The 23,433-nt window shown below is 40.7% G+C and overlaps 1 protein-coding gene across 15 annotated transcripts in view; it reads left to right on the top strand.

Moving 5' to 3' along the window:
- Nucleotides 1-23,433, top strand: part of LOC122866573 (microtubule-associated protein 4) — a 162,511-nt gene that overhangs the window by 81,131 nt on the left and 57,947 nt on the right. For 14 of the 15 annotated variants that reach the window (XM_044176381.1, XM_044176376.1, XM_044176379.1 and 11 more), the window contains one exon: nucleotides 855-2,309. The exons of the other annotated variant lie outside the window; for it this stretch is intronic. In XM_044176381.1, coding sequence (XP_044032316.1) covers nucleotides 855-2,309 — 1,455 coding nt within the window. The remainder of the gene's footprint in view (nucleotides 1-854; nucleotides 2,310-23,433) is intronic. 15 annotated transcript variants of the gene reach the window in all.

Genomic DNA, 23,433 nt, shown 5'->3' with positions numbered 1-23,433 from the left:
GAATGTCCCAAGACCAGGCTGTTTTAGTTACAGCACGGTTATCTGTAATTGACCTCCTTTCTATGGGACCATTAAGCAGTCTTTTTGTTTTTGTTTGTCTGTCTCTTTGTCCATGTGCATGTAAATGTGGAACACTGTATATGTACTATGTGACCTTATTTGCATCTACACACAAACGCACACACCTGACTCTCGCTCTCTGTTTTGATTTCAAACAGAGCTCTTTTTCTTCTCAATAGTTTCAGCGTGAGCGTACACTCTGTACTAGCCCCCAGGCTGCAGTGAGTCAGCCACCCAAAAGTACCACTTCTCTATATCATTTAATTCATTACTCTCCAGCATGTTTGTGTCTATATGTGTTTGATTGTCATTCCTCCAAGAACTCACTCACTAAATCAGCATTGACGCAGAAGGAATTTTAAGACTTGAAATACAGCTTGGGGTGGATTTTTATTTGATTATGTTTTAAGATCAACAAAACACACACTTTTGCTTGTTTGACTAAAGGGTGTAAGATAAATGAAGAAAAAGCACTCCTACAGTTCATATCCACAAAGCGTGTAGTGATTAAGGCTCGTCTATCTGGAACAACACGCACCTCTTCTGGCCTTGGATTGAATTCCTCCAGAGGCTTCTATGCTGTCTTCTCAGCCTTCCCACCATCTCAGCGAATATAAAATTACTATACTAGCTACTATGATTTAAATAATTCTGTACTTTCAGTGTTATGATCTTTGTTATATTGTTTTTAGACTATGTATTATTTTCTGTTTGAGTTAGACTAAGGGAACCAATTCAAATGCACATATCCATCTCCACCAACTTTAAATTCTCCCCTCTTCACCCACAACAAGGTTCCTTAAGTGACTGCTGGCCAGATGAGGCTGGCTGCCTACCGACAGACCTCCCTTTCACCCCCAGTGTCTCCACGGTGATCAGTCGCCATGCAGGCCATCTCGCAGTTAGCCCTGATGACCCACCTGACAGTTGGCCAAGCCGAGAGAGCAACGCTTATGCTGGAGGCGATGAAAGGGAGGGAGATGGATCAGGCCGAAAACAGAAGAAGAAGAAGAAAAGGCGACAGAAAGATGAGGGATCTTACGAACACCTTGAGAGCAGGGGTCTCCCTGAGGTGCAAGCACAGGGAGAAAACACTCCTTCATCAGAGCAGGTCTACCACAGGATTTGTCCAAGGCGGGAGAGAGGAGACTGTGGCTGGGAGGAGGAGCTTGGGAAGAGTGGAGGCCGGGGGAAGAGGGGGAAGAGCAGAAAGAAGCTTCCAGAGGAGTGGGGAGTGATGCCGGAACCGTTTGTCTCTGTGTCCGCAGCGACCTCTCAAATCACAGAGGAGGTGATGACAGATCTACGGAGTTCTGTTCAGGCAAACCTGGAAGCCTCGTTTGCAGACATGGACACCAGCCAGAGCTCCTGGAAAAAGGAGGTCTACCCAGAAGAAGACCTGGTCCCTTCCCCCGTGTCCCAGGACCTGTTCTCCCCAACAGCTCCTTCCATCAATCCATTGGTCCTGAACAGCGAGCTGAAAGCCACAGCTGCTTCGTTCACTATGCCCTCCACCACCAACAATGCAACACTTTGCTCCTTCCGCATGGCCCCTCGCCCTGTTGATCCATTTGACTTCCTGATGGATACCGAAAATGCCAGCTTGGGTAACAGCAGCCAGGTCTTTTCGCCACCTTTCTCTCCAGAGAATGAAGCAATGGGTGGTGATATGGTTGACAGCGGGATGTTTGACAACACCAGTTCCCTCCAAGAATTTTGTGTGCAAGACATGCCTGAGGGAGACACCTCAGCTTTCAGCCCTGCCTCCCAGATAAGCCTAGGCCTTTCCCCAAAAGGTGAGGTGTTAGCCTCAGCCCCACCTCTCTCACCTTCAGATGCTTCATGGCTCCTGAATGACTCCCACATGAGCAGCAACAGCGAGCTATTTGACTTCAGTGACATTAGCACTTCATGTCATCCTTTAACCATAGGGCTGTCCTTAGACACCCCTAGCCCAGCCCCTCTCCGCTCCCCCAAAACCACAGCACAGGAATTCCAACCCAAAGAGCACAAAGATGTCAAATCGACCCAAAAACAATTCAAGAAGTCTCGTTCCCCATCTTCCTCTGTAAAGAGTCCCACCTCCCCAGGAGCTAAGAAGTTCCCTCCACAAGCATCCCCTCCATCAGTCACCCCTCTGGGAATTCAAGGATCTGGCCTTAACCCTGCAGCTAAGCCCTTCTTTCCCAGCTTTGCTGATCCCATGGAAGAACCAGCCATGGTCCCTCCAGTTACCCCCATCATCGAAGGTTGGTTGCAGTCAGCCATGGACAAAATAGAAGTTAAATATAGAGTAAATAAATAAAGACTGTCATGCATGATGTTATTTGAAACTGATTTCAAATAATTTAAATTTGGGCAGGATCGATTGCTTGGGTTCTTTTACTCATCAAGGATTAGATGGATAATTAGACCCATTTGTATTGTCCCTTGTTTGGACAAAATTGTCTAAAACTTGGCTGGGGCTTTTTGGCTTGTTTAATTTGGACTGTTTGTGAGTGACTAATGCATGGGCTCAAGTGTTGACCAACTGAGGCTGTGGATTGGCTTGACTTTAATCTATGAGTTTCTTAATTCCCAATGATATACTGCTGGGATGTTTTCATGATTAACAGTGCTGCTGTTGAAGAGTGTGCTACTACTAACCAATCAGGAGTTTTTGTTCTCACCAAATCAAAACCAACCTTCTCTTTTCCTCTTCTGTCCAGGTGTATGTGTTAACACTGTAATCATGCTCTGTTTCCTTTGCATCCAGGGGTGAGGTGTCCAATTAACTCTGTTTTCACTGTTCTCGCTAGCTGCCTGTTTCTTTACAACTTCTCCTAGAAAAGAATGTTGAAGGAAAAAGCTTTGTTGGTTTCATGTTAGCTCCCCTTGGTTGTTAGGCATTAACAGTTCACATCCTGGTGTGTATCCTGAGAGTATAACTTTTAAACAATATCAAATGGTAATTGTTGTTTTTGTTGATTTTACTTTCCATGGTCTGTGATGATTGCTGCCTTGGTCGCTTCTCCACCATAGGTGAGTCCTATTTTAATTTCTCTTGTGACTTTGTTGTGTTTTTTCATGCATCATTATTGAGACTAAATGGAATGGGAAATGACTGTACTTGTATCGCACCTTTCTTGTCTTCCGACCACTCAAAGTACTTCACACTACAAATTAAATTCACCCACTGATGGCAGGTGCAACTGCTCATCAGTCCAAATAAACTAATCACTCACACACACCGAAGGCACAGCCCTCACGAGGGGTTTAATATCTTGCCCAAGGACACTTCGACATGTGGGCTGGAGGGAAGCCAGGATCGAACCGCCGACCTTAAGATTAGTGGATGACCCACTCTACCAGCTGCCCCAAGACTAGTCACTGGGATGATTATAGAATGATTAACAGAAGACGCAGACAGTTGAGGGCTTGAGTGCAAAATTCAGCAACAAGCACTTTTACTTTTGATAGTTTTAGTAGATTTTGCTGATAATACATATTTATACTTAATTAGTTTTGAATGCAGGACTTTTACTTGTAGTGGAGTATTTTCACAGAGTGGTATTAGTACTTTTACTTAAGTAAAGAATCTGAATAGAGGTGGGTGGGGCCAGCCCAGTAAGAGATGTGATTGGCCCAGTCTGGCATCACTACTATTTGCAGATGATGTTGTCCTTTTGGCTTCATTGGGCTGTTGTGACACTTGTGTTTCCAACCCTTACCTATGGTCATGAGCTTTGGGTAATGACCAAAAGGATGAAATTGTTGATACAAGTGGCTGAAAGTAGTTTCCTTTGCAGGGTGCCTGGGCTCACCATTAGAGGAAGGGTTAGGAGCGCAGACATCCAGAAGGAGCTTAGGAAAGAATTTTCATTAAGTTGTTTTGGGGCAAATGACAAGGATGCCCCCATGTCATGTCCATTTGGGAGAAGACCTAGGGGCAAACTCAGAACACGCTGGAGGGATTAACTATCCCATCTGGCCTGGGAATGCCTTGGGATCCCCCAATAGGAGCTGGAAGACTTACTGGGAAGAAGGATGTCTTGGCTACCTTGCTTAGCTACCTTGCCTACAGTAGCTACCTTGGCTAACTGGGCTACCTTGCTGCCACCGTAGCCGGGCATAGTTAAGTCCTTGTGGGTTATCCTATGTTGGTAAAACATCATGCTCATTAAAGCCGAGAATAAGTGAACATAAGAGCTCCATTAGGAGAAATGATAGAGATTACCCAATAGCAGTACATTTCAACGACTTCAAACATGATATCTCATCATTTAGGTTCTAGGGCACTGAAAAGGTGACTCTGCCAGAGAGGGGAGGTAACATTGATAAAATACTTAATAGAAGAGAAGTATATTGGATATTTAATTTACAAACTCTATCCCCCAAAGGATTGAATGACGAGATACCATGGCGTGTCATGCTCTAAGGAGTTTCAGGATTCTGTAGAGCTACTTATGGTATTGTTTTTCCTTTCTCTTTCTTTTTTAATTTTTGCTACATATGTGGAATATAATGTGACATATTGTACACATGTTGTACACAATTTATAGACACTCCCACAGGAGAATAATTGTCCCACACCTGTGTACACAGAGTGTGCGGAGCATTACCTATTTAAGATAACTCTTGACGAAGGTCCAAAACGTTAGTATGATTAATAAATAGTGATGCTGAGCAAGAGCATTGTGCGGAATCTGTTTGTCATACACAGAGTGGTTATGTCTTGTGTGAATGTATATATGTTTCGGTGATGTGTGTGTGTGTCATGTGGGCCTCCATACATGTGTGTATTTGCTGTTTGTGTGCATGTTGCAACCAATGATCCAACCATTTACTACTGCCATGCAAGCAATGACAGCAGTAAATGTCCTTCAGATTTGATGTACATTATGTGTTTTTGGGTACACCTTTGTGTACTTGTATAAATGTGTGTACATATGAGAGAGAAAGAGCAATACAAACTGCTGAACCCAGCTGGCTCTGTCTTCTCCCTGTGTAATGAGACCCTTTGTCAGTGTCCAGGGGTGGGTCTTTGTCACCAGGAGTGGTATTTAAGCCTTGTACAAATTATAAGAAGGCATGTGGAGCACAATAAAGAGCAAGAAGAGAGACTTTGGAGGGTTACATACAGGGAAGTACAGTACCATGAGGTGAGCATAAGAAATTGGAGTTAGAAACAAAAAAGGCGTTCAGATACTTTTGAGAGAAACAGAGGGATATACAAGAGGGGTGCAGGGATAGAAAAATATTGTTTATGTACCACGAGAGAGAGAGAGGCAAAGGATAAAGGAAGAAGAGAGGATGCTGTGGAAGACTTGAGGGATTGATGAAGGAACATGAAGAGGTAAAAAGAATGCTGTGAGGGAATGGATAAGAATAATTTATAAACCCTTCTTGTGATGAGAAAGATATTTACAGAAGTAAAAAAGAGAGGGAGAAGCCTAGATGGAAAACGATATAAACCTTAGGGAGGGCTATGTTTAAAACATTGAGGAATAAGCTAGAGGGAGATTCAGAGAGGTATTAAGCCTTGATAGAAAAATTGAGAGCGAGACAGACAAATGTGGACAAGGGTGTGACATGGGTGAGGGAATACATCAGCGCTAAACAGTGTGGTGGTAGATCCTCTGTATCCACACCTGTCGGTTTAACAATAGAAAGAGCCAGCAAGCTACCAACTGAAGCAGATACATAATACTTACAATTTATCATTGTGTATTTTTTAGAACTGGAAAAAGATTTGTACAAATGTGGGACAGGTTGGGACATTTTCAAATGTATTTGTAAAGTCGAACTAGCAGGGATTGGTGTAGCTTCAGAGTGGATTTTTGTGCCTAGTTTTGTGTCTACCTATGGTTATATGTAGACACAAAACGTATGCATACATAACCAACACATCTCCAAAAACCAAATGTATATATAAATAATGCAAAGACACTGTGTACTGAATACAACTTCCAGAAGAATATGGTCTAGTAATATGGTCTAGTTGGCTAAAATTACATAAAATAGACTTAAAGCCGCACTGATATTTTTATATTACACAGTCAATGATCAAATGACAAATATAAAAATATAAAGGGGTCACTTGTTGTGTCGAACCCACAGAGAATTATTCCCAGACTCTGCTGTTCCCTCAGCTTCACAGAGCATTTTAGCTGCTTTTTAGCTCATTGTTTGGTTTTGCGTCAAGCAATTTACTGTTGTTCAGTCTCACTGCTCTCATCAACCTTTCAGCAGCAGCAGGCAGCTGTTTTTAGTGAAAAAGCTCTAAAACCCACTGTATACTACCTGCGCAGCACCAAACAGCAAATAGACATAGTTAGAAACTAGCTGGTGAACAAAGTGGAGCAGCTAAAGAGCCAGATATTTTTCTCAGGAGTTGGTGGCGACTAAAGAAGAGCTAAAATGGCAGTGAATATTAGACTTACACTTGTTAGGTGCCATAAACAGGACTACCAAATGAATGCTAATGATGCTTTATGTCTGCTGGATGTGTAAATAGCTAATTGTTTGCGAACACATTCACCATAACCACTTTATAAGATGATAATATGTCATTTTGTTTACAGCTTGTTCCGCTGCCCCCAAGTGGCTAAAAAAAACTTAATTCAAAAAAAGTTGATGTGTTGGTAGCACACCTGATAGAGCACGTACCATTAAGGTTTGATTCTTACTCCAAACTTGTGCAAAACATGACTTGTTTCATGTTTGAAAGTTTGCTTTGCTAGAACTGAATACCATAGATCTACTGTATATAGTCTATACCCATATAATTAATCTCTTTTGTGCTCTTCTAAAACATTTACTCTGTGAAAATATGTTGACCTGATTTCCAATTTAGTTAAGCAACTTTATGTTCTGACCTTTGTTTAGGCAGCAGGAAAGCAAACAAGTAGGTCCATAATGTACAGTATGTTTTCAGTGTCCTGCCAAGATAAGTAAAAAATGTCAGCTTTATAGGGTATGAGAAAAGTCTTTCCTAAATTACATATTTTATCATTAGTGCTATAGCTTGGTTCTTGGGATTTTGCTTTAAAGCCAATGATACCTCTACAACATTCAGCACACAAATATTCAAACCTTTAAATGTGTTTAACCTGTGTCACAACACAGGCAGGCACCACCATTAACTACTGGATTCTATTCTAGAAATTGATTGATAAATTGTTTCCAGTTGGATAAATATCAGTTATTTTACACATTCTTCATTGCAGTAGGTATTGACATTCAGTTTGCAGCTACCTGTAAACTAGCTGGCTCTCATTGTTCCCTGTTAGTAGGATGTCCACATTCTCTGAGGATGGGGTTTTAGATAACCAGGCAGAAATACCAATTAATCTACCAACACAAGCCTTAAAAAAACAAAAGGCATCCACATGTATTTAGAAAACAATTTGTAATTTTACAGTACACTATTATATGTCAACTCCTCTGTCAGCCACTGCCAGTTACAAGCTAACAAACAACATAAACAAATAAAAGATGCTAACTACACTTACCATTCTGATACACCTGCTAGTCGCTGATTTTGGTGCACAACAGACTCCTCATCTGAGTCTGTGTCTGACTGAGGCTCAAATATGTAGGCTATGACTGAATCTCTCCAATGTTTCCTCTAATACTAGCCATCTTGATTCGCACTGCTCTTTCACCGGTCAACCTAGCACAAGCAGCGGTGGTGGGTGGGGCATTCATAGATCTAGAATTTCTCAATGAGGGAGAAAGAGTACATGTGCTTCCAGCCCCTTTTCAGGTTTTTTTTAAAAATTGTAACTTTTTATGTGGGAAAACCATGTTAAAAATGTTTTTATTCATAGCAGAGTATTTTTACATGCTTTAAAATGTGTCTGGAGGGGAACTAACAATTGTATGCCCTTATTCTGTCAAAAGGCAGAAAAACCAGTGGACAGGTTTTACATGCTATTGCAAAGTTTGGAAATAAAATAAAATACCTATTAATAATGGAGTATCTCATGGTGGATCTTTTCTGAAACTTTTCAATTTGAAATCCTCAGCCCCCATATACCCTAAGGTTCTATACTTGGACCCATTCTTTTCTAAATTTATATACTCTCTGTTATTATCCCAAAACACAGCATTGCTTTTCACTGTTATGCAGATGACACCCACATTTACCTACATCTAGAGCCTAATAATTAAACTAACAAACCTCATTAAATGTCTTCAGAGCATCAAATCCTGGATGGCCCAGAACCTTCTCTAGCTTAATGAGTTAACAATTCCAAATTATTTGGGCTTACTCCTCATCAGAATCAGAAATACTTTATTGATCCACGAGTGGAAACTCTTTTTTTGTCTTCTTTTGTCAAGTCACATCCAAATAATCTTTGATTTGATTTGAAGGTTGACAAACAAATAAATCAGACCAAATCTAATCCCTAAAATCCTAAAACTAAACTTTTCTCAGTTTTTCTCGCTCTATTGAACCTATTAGTAGACAAATTAAAAGACATGTTTTAGTCATTGGCCTTTAACTGTGCCTAACCTGATCATATATTTTCTTCTGAAGCATTGAGTCGTTGAGCATATGATTTTTTATTTTACTTTTTCCCAGTCCTTGTTCTTGGTTTTTTTCCTCTGTGCACTGTGAATCATCCATCCATCCATCCATCCATTTTCTACCGCTTGGTCCCGTTAGGGGTCGCGGGTGACTGGAGCCTATCCCAGTGACTTTGGGCCTTAGGCAGGGTACACCCTGGACAGTGGCACTGTGAATCAGTTTGAGTCAATTGACCTTAAGGCAGTTGGTACTGTATGTTGCAGACAGTATTGTCATTTGTTGTTGCCATGACAATAATTCAGCAAAGACTGTTGGCACTGAAGTCCATCCCTTCATTTATAATGGAAGTCTGAGGAAACAAATTGGAACACAAGCAGGGTGAAAGCTCATGGAGCAGTATAGGTAGTAGCATTACAAAATGTAGAAACGGAGCAGGCATGCAACTGTCTAGGTTTTTGTGGTAGTAGGTTTTAGTAAGTGATTGCACTGCACAAACCTCAGTGAGAGGCTGTCAAACAACAAGGCCTCCCCTTTCGGCATCTTAATTATGCAAAACAAGTAAACAAGACAGGGACTGGTGCATTTCTGTACCAGTCTGTGCAACATGGAGATATCCTAAACCAGCAGGGGACAGAGATGGAGAGAGGAGCAGTGAAGACAGATAAAATGTTTTGACTTTGTGCCATCAAAGAGCAGTCTGAGCTGAGTACCAGACAATCACACATTCTACATTGAAATATGCAAAGTCCAATTTCCCGGCATGTGTGTGTCAAATTGTATTGAAATGTGTCAAGCACCTTTCACCATTTACAGTTTGCTATAAAAATTGAAAGCTGTATTTTAAAAGGAGGAGGAGGAGAGTGAAACAGATGGGACAGAGACTGAGCTGACTGGTTTGAAAATAATCTTACAGCAGTGTCTGGCTGTGACACAGGTTGACAAATCCAGACTGGGAATTGAATAGAAATGCCACCTGAGGCTTAATAAAGAGCTGAATTTGTTTTATTATCAGGGAACGGACTTTGTCCAGTAACACCAAACAACAGGAACTGTAGGCTAGCAATAAATTTGTGCTACCTTTGGACAGAAAACCTCATTTAGTTTTCTTTTGTTTCATTTAATTGGGGTATTAGCTTGTCAATTTGGTGCAAATATGCCATGGATATGAAATTCTTTTTATTCAATAATTGGCAATCCAGGCAATGTTACTTTCTGATATCCATTTAGTATCATTATATAATAAGTGAAAAACAAAAACTTTGATAGTCCCTGTTTTTAGCCACGCTAGCAGCAGCGGTCTAGGGATGGCAATGACGGTTGGTCAAGAACTTTGGTCTAGAGGGAGATATCATGACAAATATTGGATAGATTATCATAAAATATGGTACAGACATTTGTGGCCTCCAGAAGATGAATTTCAATGACTTTGGCGATCCTCTAACTCTTAATTTATCCTCACCAGCAGGAAATTTTTAGTCCAGGATGATATGTCTTGACAGCTACTAGATGAATTGCCATGAAATTTGTTACAGATTTTCATGTTCCCAAAAGGATTAAATTATTGAATTTGGTATTCGTCAGGTCAAGGTTTGTCCAATACCTTGCTTTATGACCAAATACCTGCAAAACTAATTGGTTTGGGAGAAAAATGTATTCACTCATAAATCACAATTGTGAGCTTTTGTGATTCTGAATAAATTAATTGCTAAAAATGTATTTTGTATGTCATTAATAATGTTATGTTAACATAAAAGGCAGAACTGTGTCACAGGCGTGCAGCACCTTTACATCATATAGTGCACACACACTAGAGTTATCTCGAGTTAGTAATCAAAGAAGGAAAGCATTTGGATCCATTTTGGATTTTAAAACTAAATAATTAAGCCGTGTTTCCACCCAAAGTACCTGGAACTTTTATTTCCAGGAGCTACTTTTCAAGGAACTAAAAAGTTCCTTCAGCCCATTGTTGTGTGCGTTTCCACCACAGTCTGAAGACCCATGAATGTTACACCCATCACCTGCAATTCAGCATAAGGAACTTTGCTTATTTTAAACCTATGCACTCTCACCTTTTTTAAATACTGAGCTTACCGGTGTATAATGGTGAGAGCCACTACTTCCTCAGAGCATTGTAAATATTAGAATATGGTAACACCATTGAGAATGACATCCAGATGGGAGCCAAAACGTCTTGATTCTGAAAACAGTGTCCAGATGACTACGACTGAAACCTTTTCTACGATAGAACACTCCTGGACGAATGAGGGACTACACCGTCTTATTTTGAAGAATTTTGGGCAATAAACCGTGGATCTGGTTCGGGAACTCGAAAACACAGCCAGGAAATTAGCAGACCACAGGCTTCACCGTCGTAACACAAGTATAAGTTTTCACTCCACTGTATATAGCGCCATGTTAGAATGTAGCTAACATTAGTTTTTGGCTAGGGTAGTAATAGCATGACAACAGATAGCATTGTAGCATTTAACAGGCATCATGTCGGCCGTATGTGATTTATCTTCAACTGGTCATCCGTTTCCATGTCTTACACCATGTTTTACCTCAATTCCATCAGCAGGTCCACACCACCACCAGGGGAAGTAATACCCTGGACCATGTATATACAAACATTTCTGGCAGCTAAAAAGCCCTCCCCCACCCCCATTTTGGTCAGTCAGACCATATTTCCCTGCTTCTCCTGCCTACTTATTCCCAGCTAAGTAAAAGGGTGCAAACCATCAGAAAAAACGTTAGTGTGGACAGATGATGCTACAGCAGCTCTACAGGGCTGTTTTGAGTGCACAGACTGGCACATGTTCAGAGATGCCGCCACCCAGGAGAACCATATCAGTCTTGAGGAATATATACCATCAGTGACATTATACATCAGCAAATGTGTTGATGATGTGGTGATCACAAAGACAAAATCATTCCCCAACCAGAATGCCTGGATGAATGGAGAGGTGAGGGCCCTATCCAGAGCCAAAAAAGCTGACTTTCAGTCAGGGCACAAGGAAGCTTACAGCAATGCCAGAGCAAGACTGAAAGCTGGCATCAAGGAGGCAAAGCGGAGACATCAAGAGAGACTGGAGAGAGACCTCAACACCAACAACACCAAAGATATGTGGCGAGCAATCTAGACCGTCACAGGCTACAAAAGCAGGAGCGCATGTGCGAGGCCATGTTGTCAGATGAGCTTAATACATTTTAAGCTCCCTTTGATCTCCTCAACAAAGAGTCAGCTGTCAAGTCTACTCTTTGTTGCCTCCAGAGATCCGGCCACTGTCAGTATCCACAGCGGATGTGTAAAGAATCCTGCTGAGAGTGAATATAAGTAAAGCTGCTGGGCCTGATAACATCCCTACCGTGTACTAAGAACATGTGCCAACCAGCTAGTTGATATCATTACTGACATTTTCAACATATCAAAGGAGAGTGTTCCCACCTGCTTCAAGACAGCCACAGTCGTTCCTGTACTTAAAAAGTTTGCAATGCTCCACTGCCCTCCACTCAGCCATCACACATCTTGAAAATAACATGCTGGGAATCTGGTAGGGCATGTTTGGTTATTAGCAAATATCAAAGACATTTATTAATATTAATAAAACTATTAATATGGATTAATATTACGGGCACCAACCTGGGCTCAAGGGCCAATAACCAAAGCGTGAAAAGGGGTTTGTCCACTTAGAAATGACAATACTATTTTACATTAATAAGGTGGATAGTGAAGGGTGAATCCGAGGACTGACCGTCACATCCAGCTGTTATTACAACACATACACAAATAACCTCAGGCAACTGCTCTTTAAAGGTACAATAGAGTTTATTTAAGACGGTGTAGTCCCTCATTCGTCCAGGAGTGTTGTATCGTAGAAAAGGTTTCAGTCGTAGTCATCTGGACACTGTTTCAAGACGTTTCGGCTCGAAACGTCTTGATTCTGAAAACAGTGTCCAGATGACTACGACTGAAACCTTTTCTACAAGAGTTTATTTAACTTAAGCACCGATCAATAATCAATAAATGTCAGCCAATAAACCACTATTATTTACTCTAAGCACAATAAAAGCATACAACAATCAACAAGCATGTGATGCAGGTATAGGTGGGAAAAGAGCAGTTATCCTTCTCTCCCGTGAAGAAAACAGTTAAAGCCGTATCTCCCTTTTGCAGGTATATGAGATTGCTATGTAGTGGATAACGATCTGTTTCTCATCCAGCAAGTTAAGACCTTCACCTAGGGATTTAAAGTTCAACGGTGAAAGCAGATCACCTCCTGTAGCAACTGGAGTCGCAGTGGAAAGGCGATGGGCGATGGCTAGGATAGCCAAGTTGTTAAAATGTTCATATCTCAACAGTAATTGTGTCACAAAATTTGATTTTTAGGCATGAAGTTAATGGTTTAGATTTCAAATATGTGGTCCATTTATCAAAGTAATGCCTACTTGACAAATATGCTCCAACTTTTCAGAGATGTAAGGGCCCACTCTTGGGGGGGAGACTGGCCGGCTGGTCAACGTTCATGGTCATTACAGGGAGAAGAGTCTTATCTCAGCAGCCCTTTGTTAATTTTCCTGTGGCACTAATGTCTTAGTCGCATTTTAAACATAGGATAGGAATAATTTCTTTTGGAAGATGAACTTTGTTGAAATCGAATCATTTTTGTCCGCCGGGCTTGTGTGGCTCAAGGTAAAGTTAGGGTTTTTATTGGGAAGTTAACCATGTACAGTAGTGCTGCCTATGTGTACTTCTTGCTTCTTACTTGTACTTTAGTACAAGTAAATATTTCCATTTTATGCTACTTTACTTTTTTTCTACATTTGAGAGGGAAAAAAATAACTTTTTACTTCACTACATTTATCTGACAACTATAGTTACTACTCAGATTATGACTTTACATAAAAAAAGATGAGTTTATACAATACAATGCATTGTTAAAGATTAAACCAGTGGTTCCTAACTTTTTTTACTTGTGACACCTTAAAAAAACAAGTGTCCGGTTGGGGCCCCTTGTCACATTTCAGATGTCACTTCTCACATGGTTTCATTCAATGAAATAAAATTTTATTTACAGTGGCGTGAAATAGTGTTTGCCCCCTTCTTGATTTCTTTTTATTGCATTTTTGTCACACTTAAATGTTTCAGATTATCAAACAAATTTATATATTCTTCCAAGATAACACAAGTAAACACAAAATACAGTTTTTAAATGAAGGTTGTTATTATTAAGGGAAAACAAAATCCAAACCTACATGGCCCTGTGTGAAATAGTGATTGCCCCCTAAACCTAATACTGGTTGGGCCACCCTTAGCAGCAACAACTGCAATCAAGCGTTTGCGATAATTTGCAATGAGTCTTTTACAGCGCTGTGGAGGAATTTTGGCCCACTCATCTTTGCAGAGTTGTTGTAATTCAGCCACATTGGAGGGTTTTCGAGCATGAACTGCCTTTTTAAGGTCATGCCACAGCATCTCAATAGGATTCAGGTCAGGACTTTGACTAGGCCACTCCAAAGTCTTCATTTTGTTCTTCAGCCATTCAGAGACCCCACAACAACATCCAAAGAACTGCAGGCCTCACTTGCCTCAGTTAAGGTCAGTGTTCATGACTCCACCATAAGAAAGAGACTGGGCAAAAATGGCCTGCATGGCAGAGTTCCAAGACGAAAACCACTGCTGAGCAAAAAGAACATTAAGGCTCGTCTCATTTTTGCCAGAAAATATTTTGATGATCCCCAAGACTTTTGGCAAACTACTTTTTGGAAGGTGTGTGTCCAATTACATCAGCCTTAAAGTAACAGAAAAAGAACATCATACCAACAGTAAAATAGGTGGTGGTAATGTGATGGTCTGGGGCTGTTTTTTTTCTCTTTTTCATGGTGGAGTCATGAACACTGATCTTAACTAAGGCAAGTGAGACCTGCAGTTCTTTGGATCGCAAACGCTTGATTGCAGTTGTTGCTGCTAAGGTTATTAGGTTTAGGGGGCAATCAATATTTCGCACAGGGCCATGTAGGTTTGGATTTTGTTTTCCCTTAATAATAACAACTTTCATTTAAAAACTGCATTTTGTGTTTACTTGTGTTATCTTTGTCACACTTAAATGTTTCAGATCATCAAACAAATTGAAATATTAGTCAAACATGCAAAAAAAATAAGAAATCAGGAAGAGGACAAACACTTTTTCACTCCACTGTATATAGCGCCAGTTCATAACAGAAGTTATCTTATTGCATTTTTCCTATAGAGCAGGTCCAGACCGTACTCTTTATAATATTATTTACAGAGACCCAACAATTCCCTTTTAAGAGGCAGAACCAGACTCAGGGTGGGCAGCCGTCTGCCGCTGCCGTGTTGGAGAGAGAGAGAGAGAGATCTTGACCCGTGTAAATAACTGTTCAAGGTCAAATTATCCAATATTTTACAAAAAAGCTAAGATTAGAAAAAAGCTTTTAAAAATGAATACAAATATGTGTAGCAGAACATAGTTTTTTCTTCTTTCTTCTCTCATAAAATATTTCCCAACCCCTCAGATTTACCTTGTGACCCTTTAGAGGGGTCTAACCCCTTGGAAACCATTGGACTGAACTACCTAACTGTATATATAGAGTTAAAACTAGCACCACTTCTATCAGCTACAAGAGTAGAATGCTCATTACTCACTGATGCATCAATCTTAACAATCTACAAACTAATAATCTCATGTATAATAACAAATCAGTCATGGGGGCCATTTTACTGCAGCACAAGTACTTTAACTTTTGATACTTGAAGTACATTTTGCTGAAAATACATCTATACTTAAGTAAGGATTTTGAATGCAGGGCTTTTACTTATATTGGTGTATTTTACATTATTGTATACTGGTACTTTCACTTGAGTAAAGGATTTGAATACTTCTTCCACCACTGGTAATCACCTGAGCCCAGCTGAGCTGGTGATGTTGAATGCTGTTGCCTAAATTTGCCACTTACTCTCGCTTCTGAAAGAAACATTATCTCTTTGTCTGCATGTGTATGTACTATACATGTGTGCCTGTTTTTCCATGTCAGCACTTATTTGTTGTGCATTAGCCAAGTACAGATCTCCATGTTCATCTCTCCGTCATTAGACTGGTTTCCAAGGACCTGCTTTCTTGACTGATGACTGTACAAATTAATTAATTAATACAAAGACACCACTGACTGGAGGAAACTCTTTGACCTGTGCCAAGAGGCAGAGTAGATTAGCATAGTGGAATACCCTCCCTGATGTATGTAGCATATCACTAACCCTCCCCCTCCTCACACATACACACACACTATTAGCTTTAGGTGCCATAATCCATCTTCCCTCCATCAGCCCCTGATTCTTCAGAGAATACCCCCACTACCCACTACCACCAAACAACCCTGTGAACCATTTATCTCAACCCCCTACATTGCTGGAGCTGGCACACTGACGAGAGGAGCCAGTTGCCATAGCAACAGGAGGCAGTTGCTTTGGCGACTAATGGGAAGAGGGGCTACAGAGGAAACAATGGATGTTTAGCGAAAAAGGGGGTGCTGTGACGGACTGCGAAGCAGATGCAATTGAGCTATAAATAGACTAAAGACTGTCTGTCTCCTTCCATCATCTATTTCTCCAACACCCCCTGCTGAGATTATATGTTGTGTACCAATACTTTAGGAACTTAAACCCTTGTTTGGCCATGCAGTGGATGACACTTAAACTGCGACATGATAAACAAATTGAGGAAATTTACTATTAACTGTCAAAAATCTCTACCAACAAAGATCGGAAATACCACAAACACGGTGAACACTGAAGCGTCACCATCCATTAAAGCATGGATAGTCAAATCACTCACAGTCTCAAATGGTAACAATTAGACTCAACCCTGGAACAAGCAGTGTGGCACTAAAAAGAGACACCCCCACAACAAACCGTAACATAACCATTTGTTTTTCCCCAGTTAACAGACACATCACCCATGCTGTTGCTTTTTGGTGTGGCACTGTTCAAACTTCAATGTTTTATTGTGGAAAACAGCTGTTTCCTGTTACAGTCAAAGGTAGAATGTAGCCCTTTTATTGGCCACAGCTTTTGTCTTGTCTGTATGTCCTCCTAGGGCCATGCACAGGTTATTAGGCACAATGCTTCTATCACCCTGTGGGGTTATATAATACTTTGGATAGTATGTGTGTGTATATTTGAGTGTCTTTGCCAGCCAACCAGTCAGACACAGTGAGGTCATCTATTTGGTAGGCTGTGTGTGTGTGTGTGTGTGTGTGTGTGTGTGTGTGCTCCCATGGGACTCTGGTGTCATTACTTCAAGAGGCAAGCAGACAGGGAGAAAAGAAATTTGAAAAATAAACGACAGATGTGACACAGAGGCAGCAACAGTACCCCGGCCTTGAGCATGTCTACCCACCTGCCAGCACGTCTACCTAAATATTTTGTGTTCACGCCTGTCTGTCTGTCTGTCTGTGTAGGTGTGATATATAAAAGTGACAGTGATTCTGTGATGTAGTTATGGGGGGGATCAGGGTTTTGTGATGCAGACAGACAGACAGGACTGGGGAATGGAACATGCTGTAACTGATGTGACTGTACAGTGATTGAGGTGGTTAGCATTTTGGTGGAGAAATGCTTTCTAACTGTGGTGACAGTCCAAACATGTAGGCACCATCAGGAGCTGTTTGGAATAGATTGATGGGTGGACTGAAGGAAAGAAATTCAGATCTCCTGTGAACCCATTCAGCACATAATTTGTTAGACATACTGGATGGGTAGACAAGCAGGCAGGGAAATAGGCTACAGTTGTTGGATTATATTCATGACATTTGATGAAGGAATTATGTTATATTGTCAACTCTTCCTCTGAAGCGACCAAAAGTAAAAATGATTTGTTCATACTAACATGTATTGTCTGTGTAGCAGCACTGATATAGCTTACTCCTCCATGCCATAGAGGACTGTGTCACCCAATGCAATGTTATGGGTCTTTTATATATTTTGATGATGATATCAGGCTGCTGCTGTTAGGAGGATAAATTCTAGAACAAAATCTTATCTTCTAAATCAGTCTGGCCAATCAAGTTTATTCATCTTAAAATGATGAATATAACAGTTAACATATTCACTGTGTAATTCATCAGTACTACAAAGGTCAATGAAGAGATTTTTGCTTGAATTATTATGGTATGATATTTTGATAAGATTTCCCACAAATGTGCTTTAGTCATTGAGATCAGACCCAGCGGTAAATCACAGGAACAGTTTGGCTGCAAACAGAAAGCATCCACCAGCCAGTTTCTGATTTATACTGACTGTTCTTTTTTGGATTCCAACTTTCACAGCCACGTAAGGGTAAGTTTTACATTTCATTATTGTAATGGCATGGTTCCCACTGAGAAGCCTTTTATCCATTTTTTTATCATTGGTAACACAAACCCTACTTCCAAGGTCTTTAGCTAAACCTCACTATTGCTGTCCTCACCTACAGTGTAATACTGGTGCATTAATTTAGAACTGCGAACAATCACTACTCTACTAGTAGAGCCACTGCTCCTTTGTGTCGAAAGGAGCCAGTTGAGGTGGGTTGGGTATCTGATCAGGATGCCTCCTGGGCCCTTGGAGGTTTTCCTGTCATGTCCAACTGGTAGGAGACCCTGGGATAGACCCAGAACGTGCTGGAGGGATTATATATCTCATCTGGTCTGGGAACGCCTCAGGATTCCTTAGGAGGAGCTGGAAAATGTTGCTGGGGAGAAGGACATCTGGCCTACCATGCTTAGCCTACTGCCACTGCGACCTGCCCCCGGATAAGTGGAAGAAAATGGATGGATGGAACAATCTCTTCCATTATAGGTGTCCTGTTATACTGTCCAGTTACTAAAAGTTAATCCACACCTGCCAACCTGTCAGGGCTGAGAATGTTCAGTGGCCATGGTATAAATGTGTATATACTTTTTATATCTACATATTTTTTAAGGTTTTATTTCAAAATGTCAGTCAAACTGGCCAAATAATTATCCACAATATCAATAAAAAGGCGCATGCACACTGAGTTAATGCTCCCACCTACCTGATAGAATAATGGGATGTGCATGCACTACTTTGTGGCAATATATCATCCACCAAATGCTTTTCCAAATTTTGAAGATGACCTGGTCAAACAGGCATCACGTGGGAAAACCAAAAATAGCCCAAAACTGTTTTGCACAAGTGCAACCCCTAAAACTGAACTCTGCTGCATGATTGTTAGTGACACACCTCCTGCTGCGCGTCTCCTCACACTTCTTTGAAGTCAAGCTCATGGTAGGTCACCAAAATACCAAACCTGCATGCACTGTGATGAAAATGCCACTTTCCTGAAGCAAAGTCCCGCCATTCACAGTGTGCTGCCATAACAACAACAGAGCTCTCCTGTCCTACATGATGTGCATTCATGAACATGGTAAATCAGATGGAACACTTTCAGAAGAATGGGGCATTACTTCTCTATTTATAAGATATAAAAACACATATGCAGTGTATATATGAGAGAGCAGGGTTCTTAGGATGGCATTGTCTCTCGCCTTGGCATTGTCTCATTTTTGCCTGTAGAGATGTCATGTTTTTAATACCTGTCCACCGAGTTGCTCAAGCTCCTCCCGGATCCATTCTTCATATATGTTTACAATCTATTTCTAATTTTGTCATGATTGTTCATACTGTAATTTTACTATGTTGGTCTATTCTGTACACACAACATCTATTACATGTCTTTCCATCCTGGGAAAGGGATTCCTACTCTGTTGCTCTTCCTGAGGTTTCTTCCTTTTTTTTCCCTGTTAAAAATTTTTTGTGGAGTTTTTTGTGGAGTTTTTCTGTATTCAAATCAAGGATAGAGGGTGTCGTATGCTGTACAGACTGCAATGCTGTTTGAGGCAAATTTGTGATACTGGCCTATATAAATAGAATTGACTGGACTGTCAACTGCTGTATGGCGTAAACATTTCTAAAGAAGAAGATGGATTCTTTTGCTAGAATCAGTCATTGAAATTTGATCTGTTGTGGTGATTTTTTGATTGTATCTGTATTTAGGCTGTCATAAACATAAATTATTCAGAATAAATTAGGTATTTTGTGGTTGTATTTGTTTAAAAGGTGAACTAAAGAAAAATCTAAATATTCTGTATCTTATCAAGCACAAATTGATGGCTGTTTAATAGTTGTTTTTAGTTGATTTGCAGTTGGGACATGCCTACTGCATTTTTAAATCATGGTCCAGAAATGTTTTGTCATGTTAGACAGAGTTCTCATTTGAATTTTTCACAGCTTTAGCTCTGGTCCATATTGTTAATACTATACACATGGTTTGATGCATGTTATCACCAGCAGTTATCAGATCAAAGACTAGACACAAAAAAAATACTATTTTATGTCTTGTAGTTCCTATAGATATCTATACATTTGTTTTTTCAGTTTTGTCTATGGGCTGCCAGAGAGAGGTTTTCTCTTTCTAATTTTTTCTGTCTTTCCCCGTAATGTGCTATTAGAGTGGTTACTTTTGCTTTTCAGTGACTACCCACTTTTCCTTTTTCCAATGCCAGCTTGTTGTGACTCTTTTTTCCAGTGGGAAAACGTGCAATGAAAACAATGCTCTTGTGCATTAATGTTTCATGAAGCAATGCTTCCTCTGGGTATTAAGAACCATTTGTAGTTGTGCTTTTGTTTAGTAAACCCTTAGAACTCAAAATGAACCTTCATAGTTGGTATTTAGTATTTGCAAAGTGAGGTTGATTTTGGCCAATCTTCAGGTTTTACAATTATTATGACATTAGGATTAAAGAAGGTAAAGGTTAGGGTTATGCTAAAGGTAGGATGTGGATATGGTTTTAGATTTAATGGCCCTCAAAGGACACATGCATGTGTGCATTGATGTAACATTGAGTGTGCTTAATTTGCATTCAGTGCAACTGCTCAAGGGAGGCAGAGAACTTTTCCGAGTCTCTTGTTTGTTTAAGCAAAAAGCAAGATACAGTGGACAAACCAGACAGAAGCATTGTACCCTTTAGCCTTGTGTCTTGTTGTGTCCTGTCCTGTGATGGTGTCAGGAGGCGACATGTGTACCCACTTCAAATCTCCACCGCCCTCATTCCAGTCCAACTTTTCTGTTTACCCTCACTTCCATCCTTTATCTTTTTTCTTCACTTTTCCCCTTCTTGCCATACTTCTTCACCTCTTTCTCCTCTCCTCGTCTTTCGACAATCTGATCTCCCTTTCTTTCCTTCCTCTCCATCCTTCACCTACTTTTTTCTTGTACTTGCTTCTGTCTCCCTCCTGATAATTTCTTCCTTCTCTTACTCTTTTCCTCCCCATGATGCCCAACTGTCATCCCTACTTCCACACTCAGTCCTCACAGACATTCCCTCCATTTATCCCTATTCGCTGCTTCTGTTTCCCTTTCTGCCCTCATCTGTCTGTATCCCCCTCACCCTCTGTCCCGCCATCCCTCGCGCTGTCCCTGTTTGCCTGTCTGCCTGTTATAAGTCATTGTTTTCTGCCGGCGTTCAGTCCAAACTACCATCCACAGGCAAGCCTGTAACCGCTGGCTGTTTTGACTGGTACTGGACACACAAACACACACACATACAAAGCTCTGCCCAGGCCAACAAGCCCATCTCTCTCCCTCTTGCCTACCCATACTTTCCCATCACATACTGACCTTTGCCTAAAATGCATCCTGGGTAGCCTCAGATGATCCATCTATATGCAACAGTCCCTTTGACAGTTTGTGTATACTGACATGTATTTGATGTGTGTAGCCATAAAATTATATATTGACACCATCTGATAGCTGGGCATCTGTTGTTGGGCCTCACCACGTATGGAAAACAAAGACAACGGCCTACTTGGAAAAGGTAAAGTCTTGACTTAAAGGCATGAATGGAAAACAAAGGCCAGACAGTAAAATAGCACCAAATCTTCACCAGCCGTTAATTCACATTTAGACGCCAGATCTCAGTTGAATCTAAACACTGGATTTCTGCTGGACGAGCCGCCAAACAGAGCGCAGGAAATCCCGGCGCCCCGGCCATAACGTCATCATCTCCATAAAAGCAGAGTGCAAAGACAATTCGCTGTCTTTCCACTGTAACTGGTTACTACAGGAGACGCTCAACAATGAAGGTCTTAGGATGGTCTTAACTCGCTGGACAAGCAACAGACTGTTTTGTGTTTTCTGAAACACTTTTTGGATCCCGATTGTTATACTCCACATAACAATCTTTGCCTGCAGAAGGAAGATACAAATTTTACCATTTCTTCACCGTGAAAAAGACAACCACTGAGCCCCTCTCTCTCCCCACTTAAAGTCGACTGCTGCTCCTTCCGTAGTTTCACTGCTGCCCTGTCAGTAGTTGAACCTGAGAGGACACATTAAATCACTATCAAGTAAGGGGCTTGTGTCTGGGCAGAGAGATTTTATAACTATATTCATCTAAACTTAATTTGTTGTGAATAGTGTTTTGCAGTATTGTGAAAAGTAGCAGGCCGCTGTGTCCTGTTTCTGCTGTGTGTTATCGTGCTTAGCACGTTACATTGTGTATTGGTACCACGCCGCCGGGCCGTTTAACTGTGTGAGTTCTATAGCCACTGTGGAAGCTAATAACTGTGCTTTATCAGACCAAAGTCCAGTAATGGCTGTTGAATGAAAGTTGGCTGCTGGGTTCCTGTGTGATAAGGGGACAGCTATTGTGCTTTGCCATGGCATTTGAGATTTCTTGTGCCTTACTCTGTGTGCTTTCCTTTCTCTTTCCTCCTTACTAACCCACACACCTTTACACACACATCTCAAATGACCCAGATAGCGTGGTAACATAACTAGCAACACTAGTGGAGCGTGTCTTCCATTTTGGCTCTCCCCTTTGTTTGAGTTTCGCGGGCCTGCCCGCCATTTTGGATCTGTGTGTGACAGATCCGCAGTCTTCCTCACATCCCCCCTCTCTGTTGTCCCGCACACACACACACACACACACACACACACACACACACAGACAGACAGACAGACCTAAACACGAACATACACACCCTATATGCTTGCTGATTGTTGTATGCTTATTGTGTTTAGAATAGACGATAGTGGTTGTTGGCTGAAGTTATTGATTATTAATCAGTGCTGAGGTTAAATAAACTCTATTGACCTTTAAAGAGCAGTTGCCTGTGGTTATTTTGTTTATGCGTTGTAGTGACAGCTGACAGTGCTCGGATTCACCCTTCACTGTCCACTATTATTAATATAAGATAGTTCTTTAAATATCAGCATTTTAGAGTGGACAGCCACCTTGATACTGTTTTCCACATTTGGTTATTGGTCCCTGATCCCAGGGTGGTGCACCGTAATTATTAATCCATGTTCATAATTTTGATTATATTAATAATTCTATTAATATTCATAAATATCTTTGATATTTTTGCTAATAACCAAACCTGTCCTACATGAATCCCAACACTTTAATACTATAAATACATTATTTTCAAGTATATTTCTGTCTCACTCCGAGGTTTGTTAATAGCTTGTCCGCAATTAACAAATTAAAGCCAGGAGCGTATAAAGGCCGGGCAAAAAACATTTAAATTAGCTGTAGTATAATGGCTCACATGGTGAATTCATCATTATCTACATGTTCACAGCATTAATTACATCAGTATAACAGAAGAGTCATGTTGTACTCACCACTTTATGTCTCTGAGTTTCTCTTTTTAACAGAAACACTGCTTTCACTCACTGATTAATTTCAGTAGCGTCTACTTTGACGTTTTTTGATTGTTGTTAATTTACTGTCATCAAAACTCAACATTTCCTGCAGATATTTCATTCATTTGTTAG

This window comes from Siniperca chuatsi, linkage group LG19 (genome assembly GCF_020085105.1).
Source record: "Siniperca chuatsi isolate FFG_IHB_CAS linkage group LG19, ASM2008510v1, whole genome shotgun sequence".
In the NCBI taxonomy this organism is placed as follows: domain Eukaryota; kingdom Metazoa; phylum Chordata; class Actinopteri; order Centrarchiformes; family Sinipercidae; genus Siniperca; species Siniperca chuatsi.
Note: the sequence above shows the minus strand (reverse complement) of the source record. Positions and strands in the feature narration are given on the sequence as shown.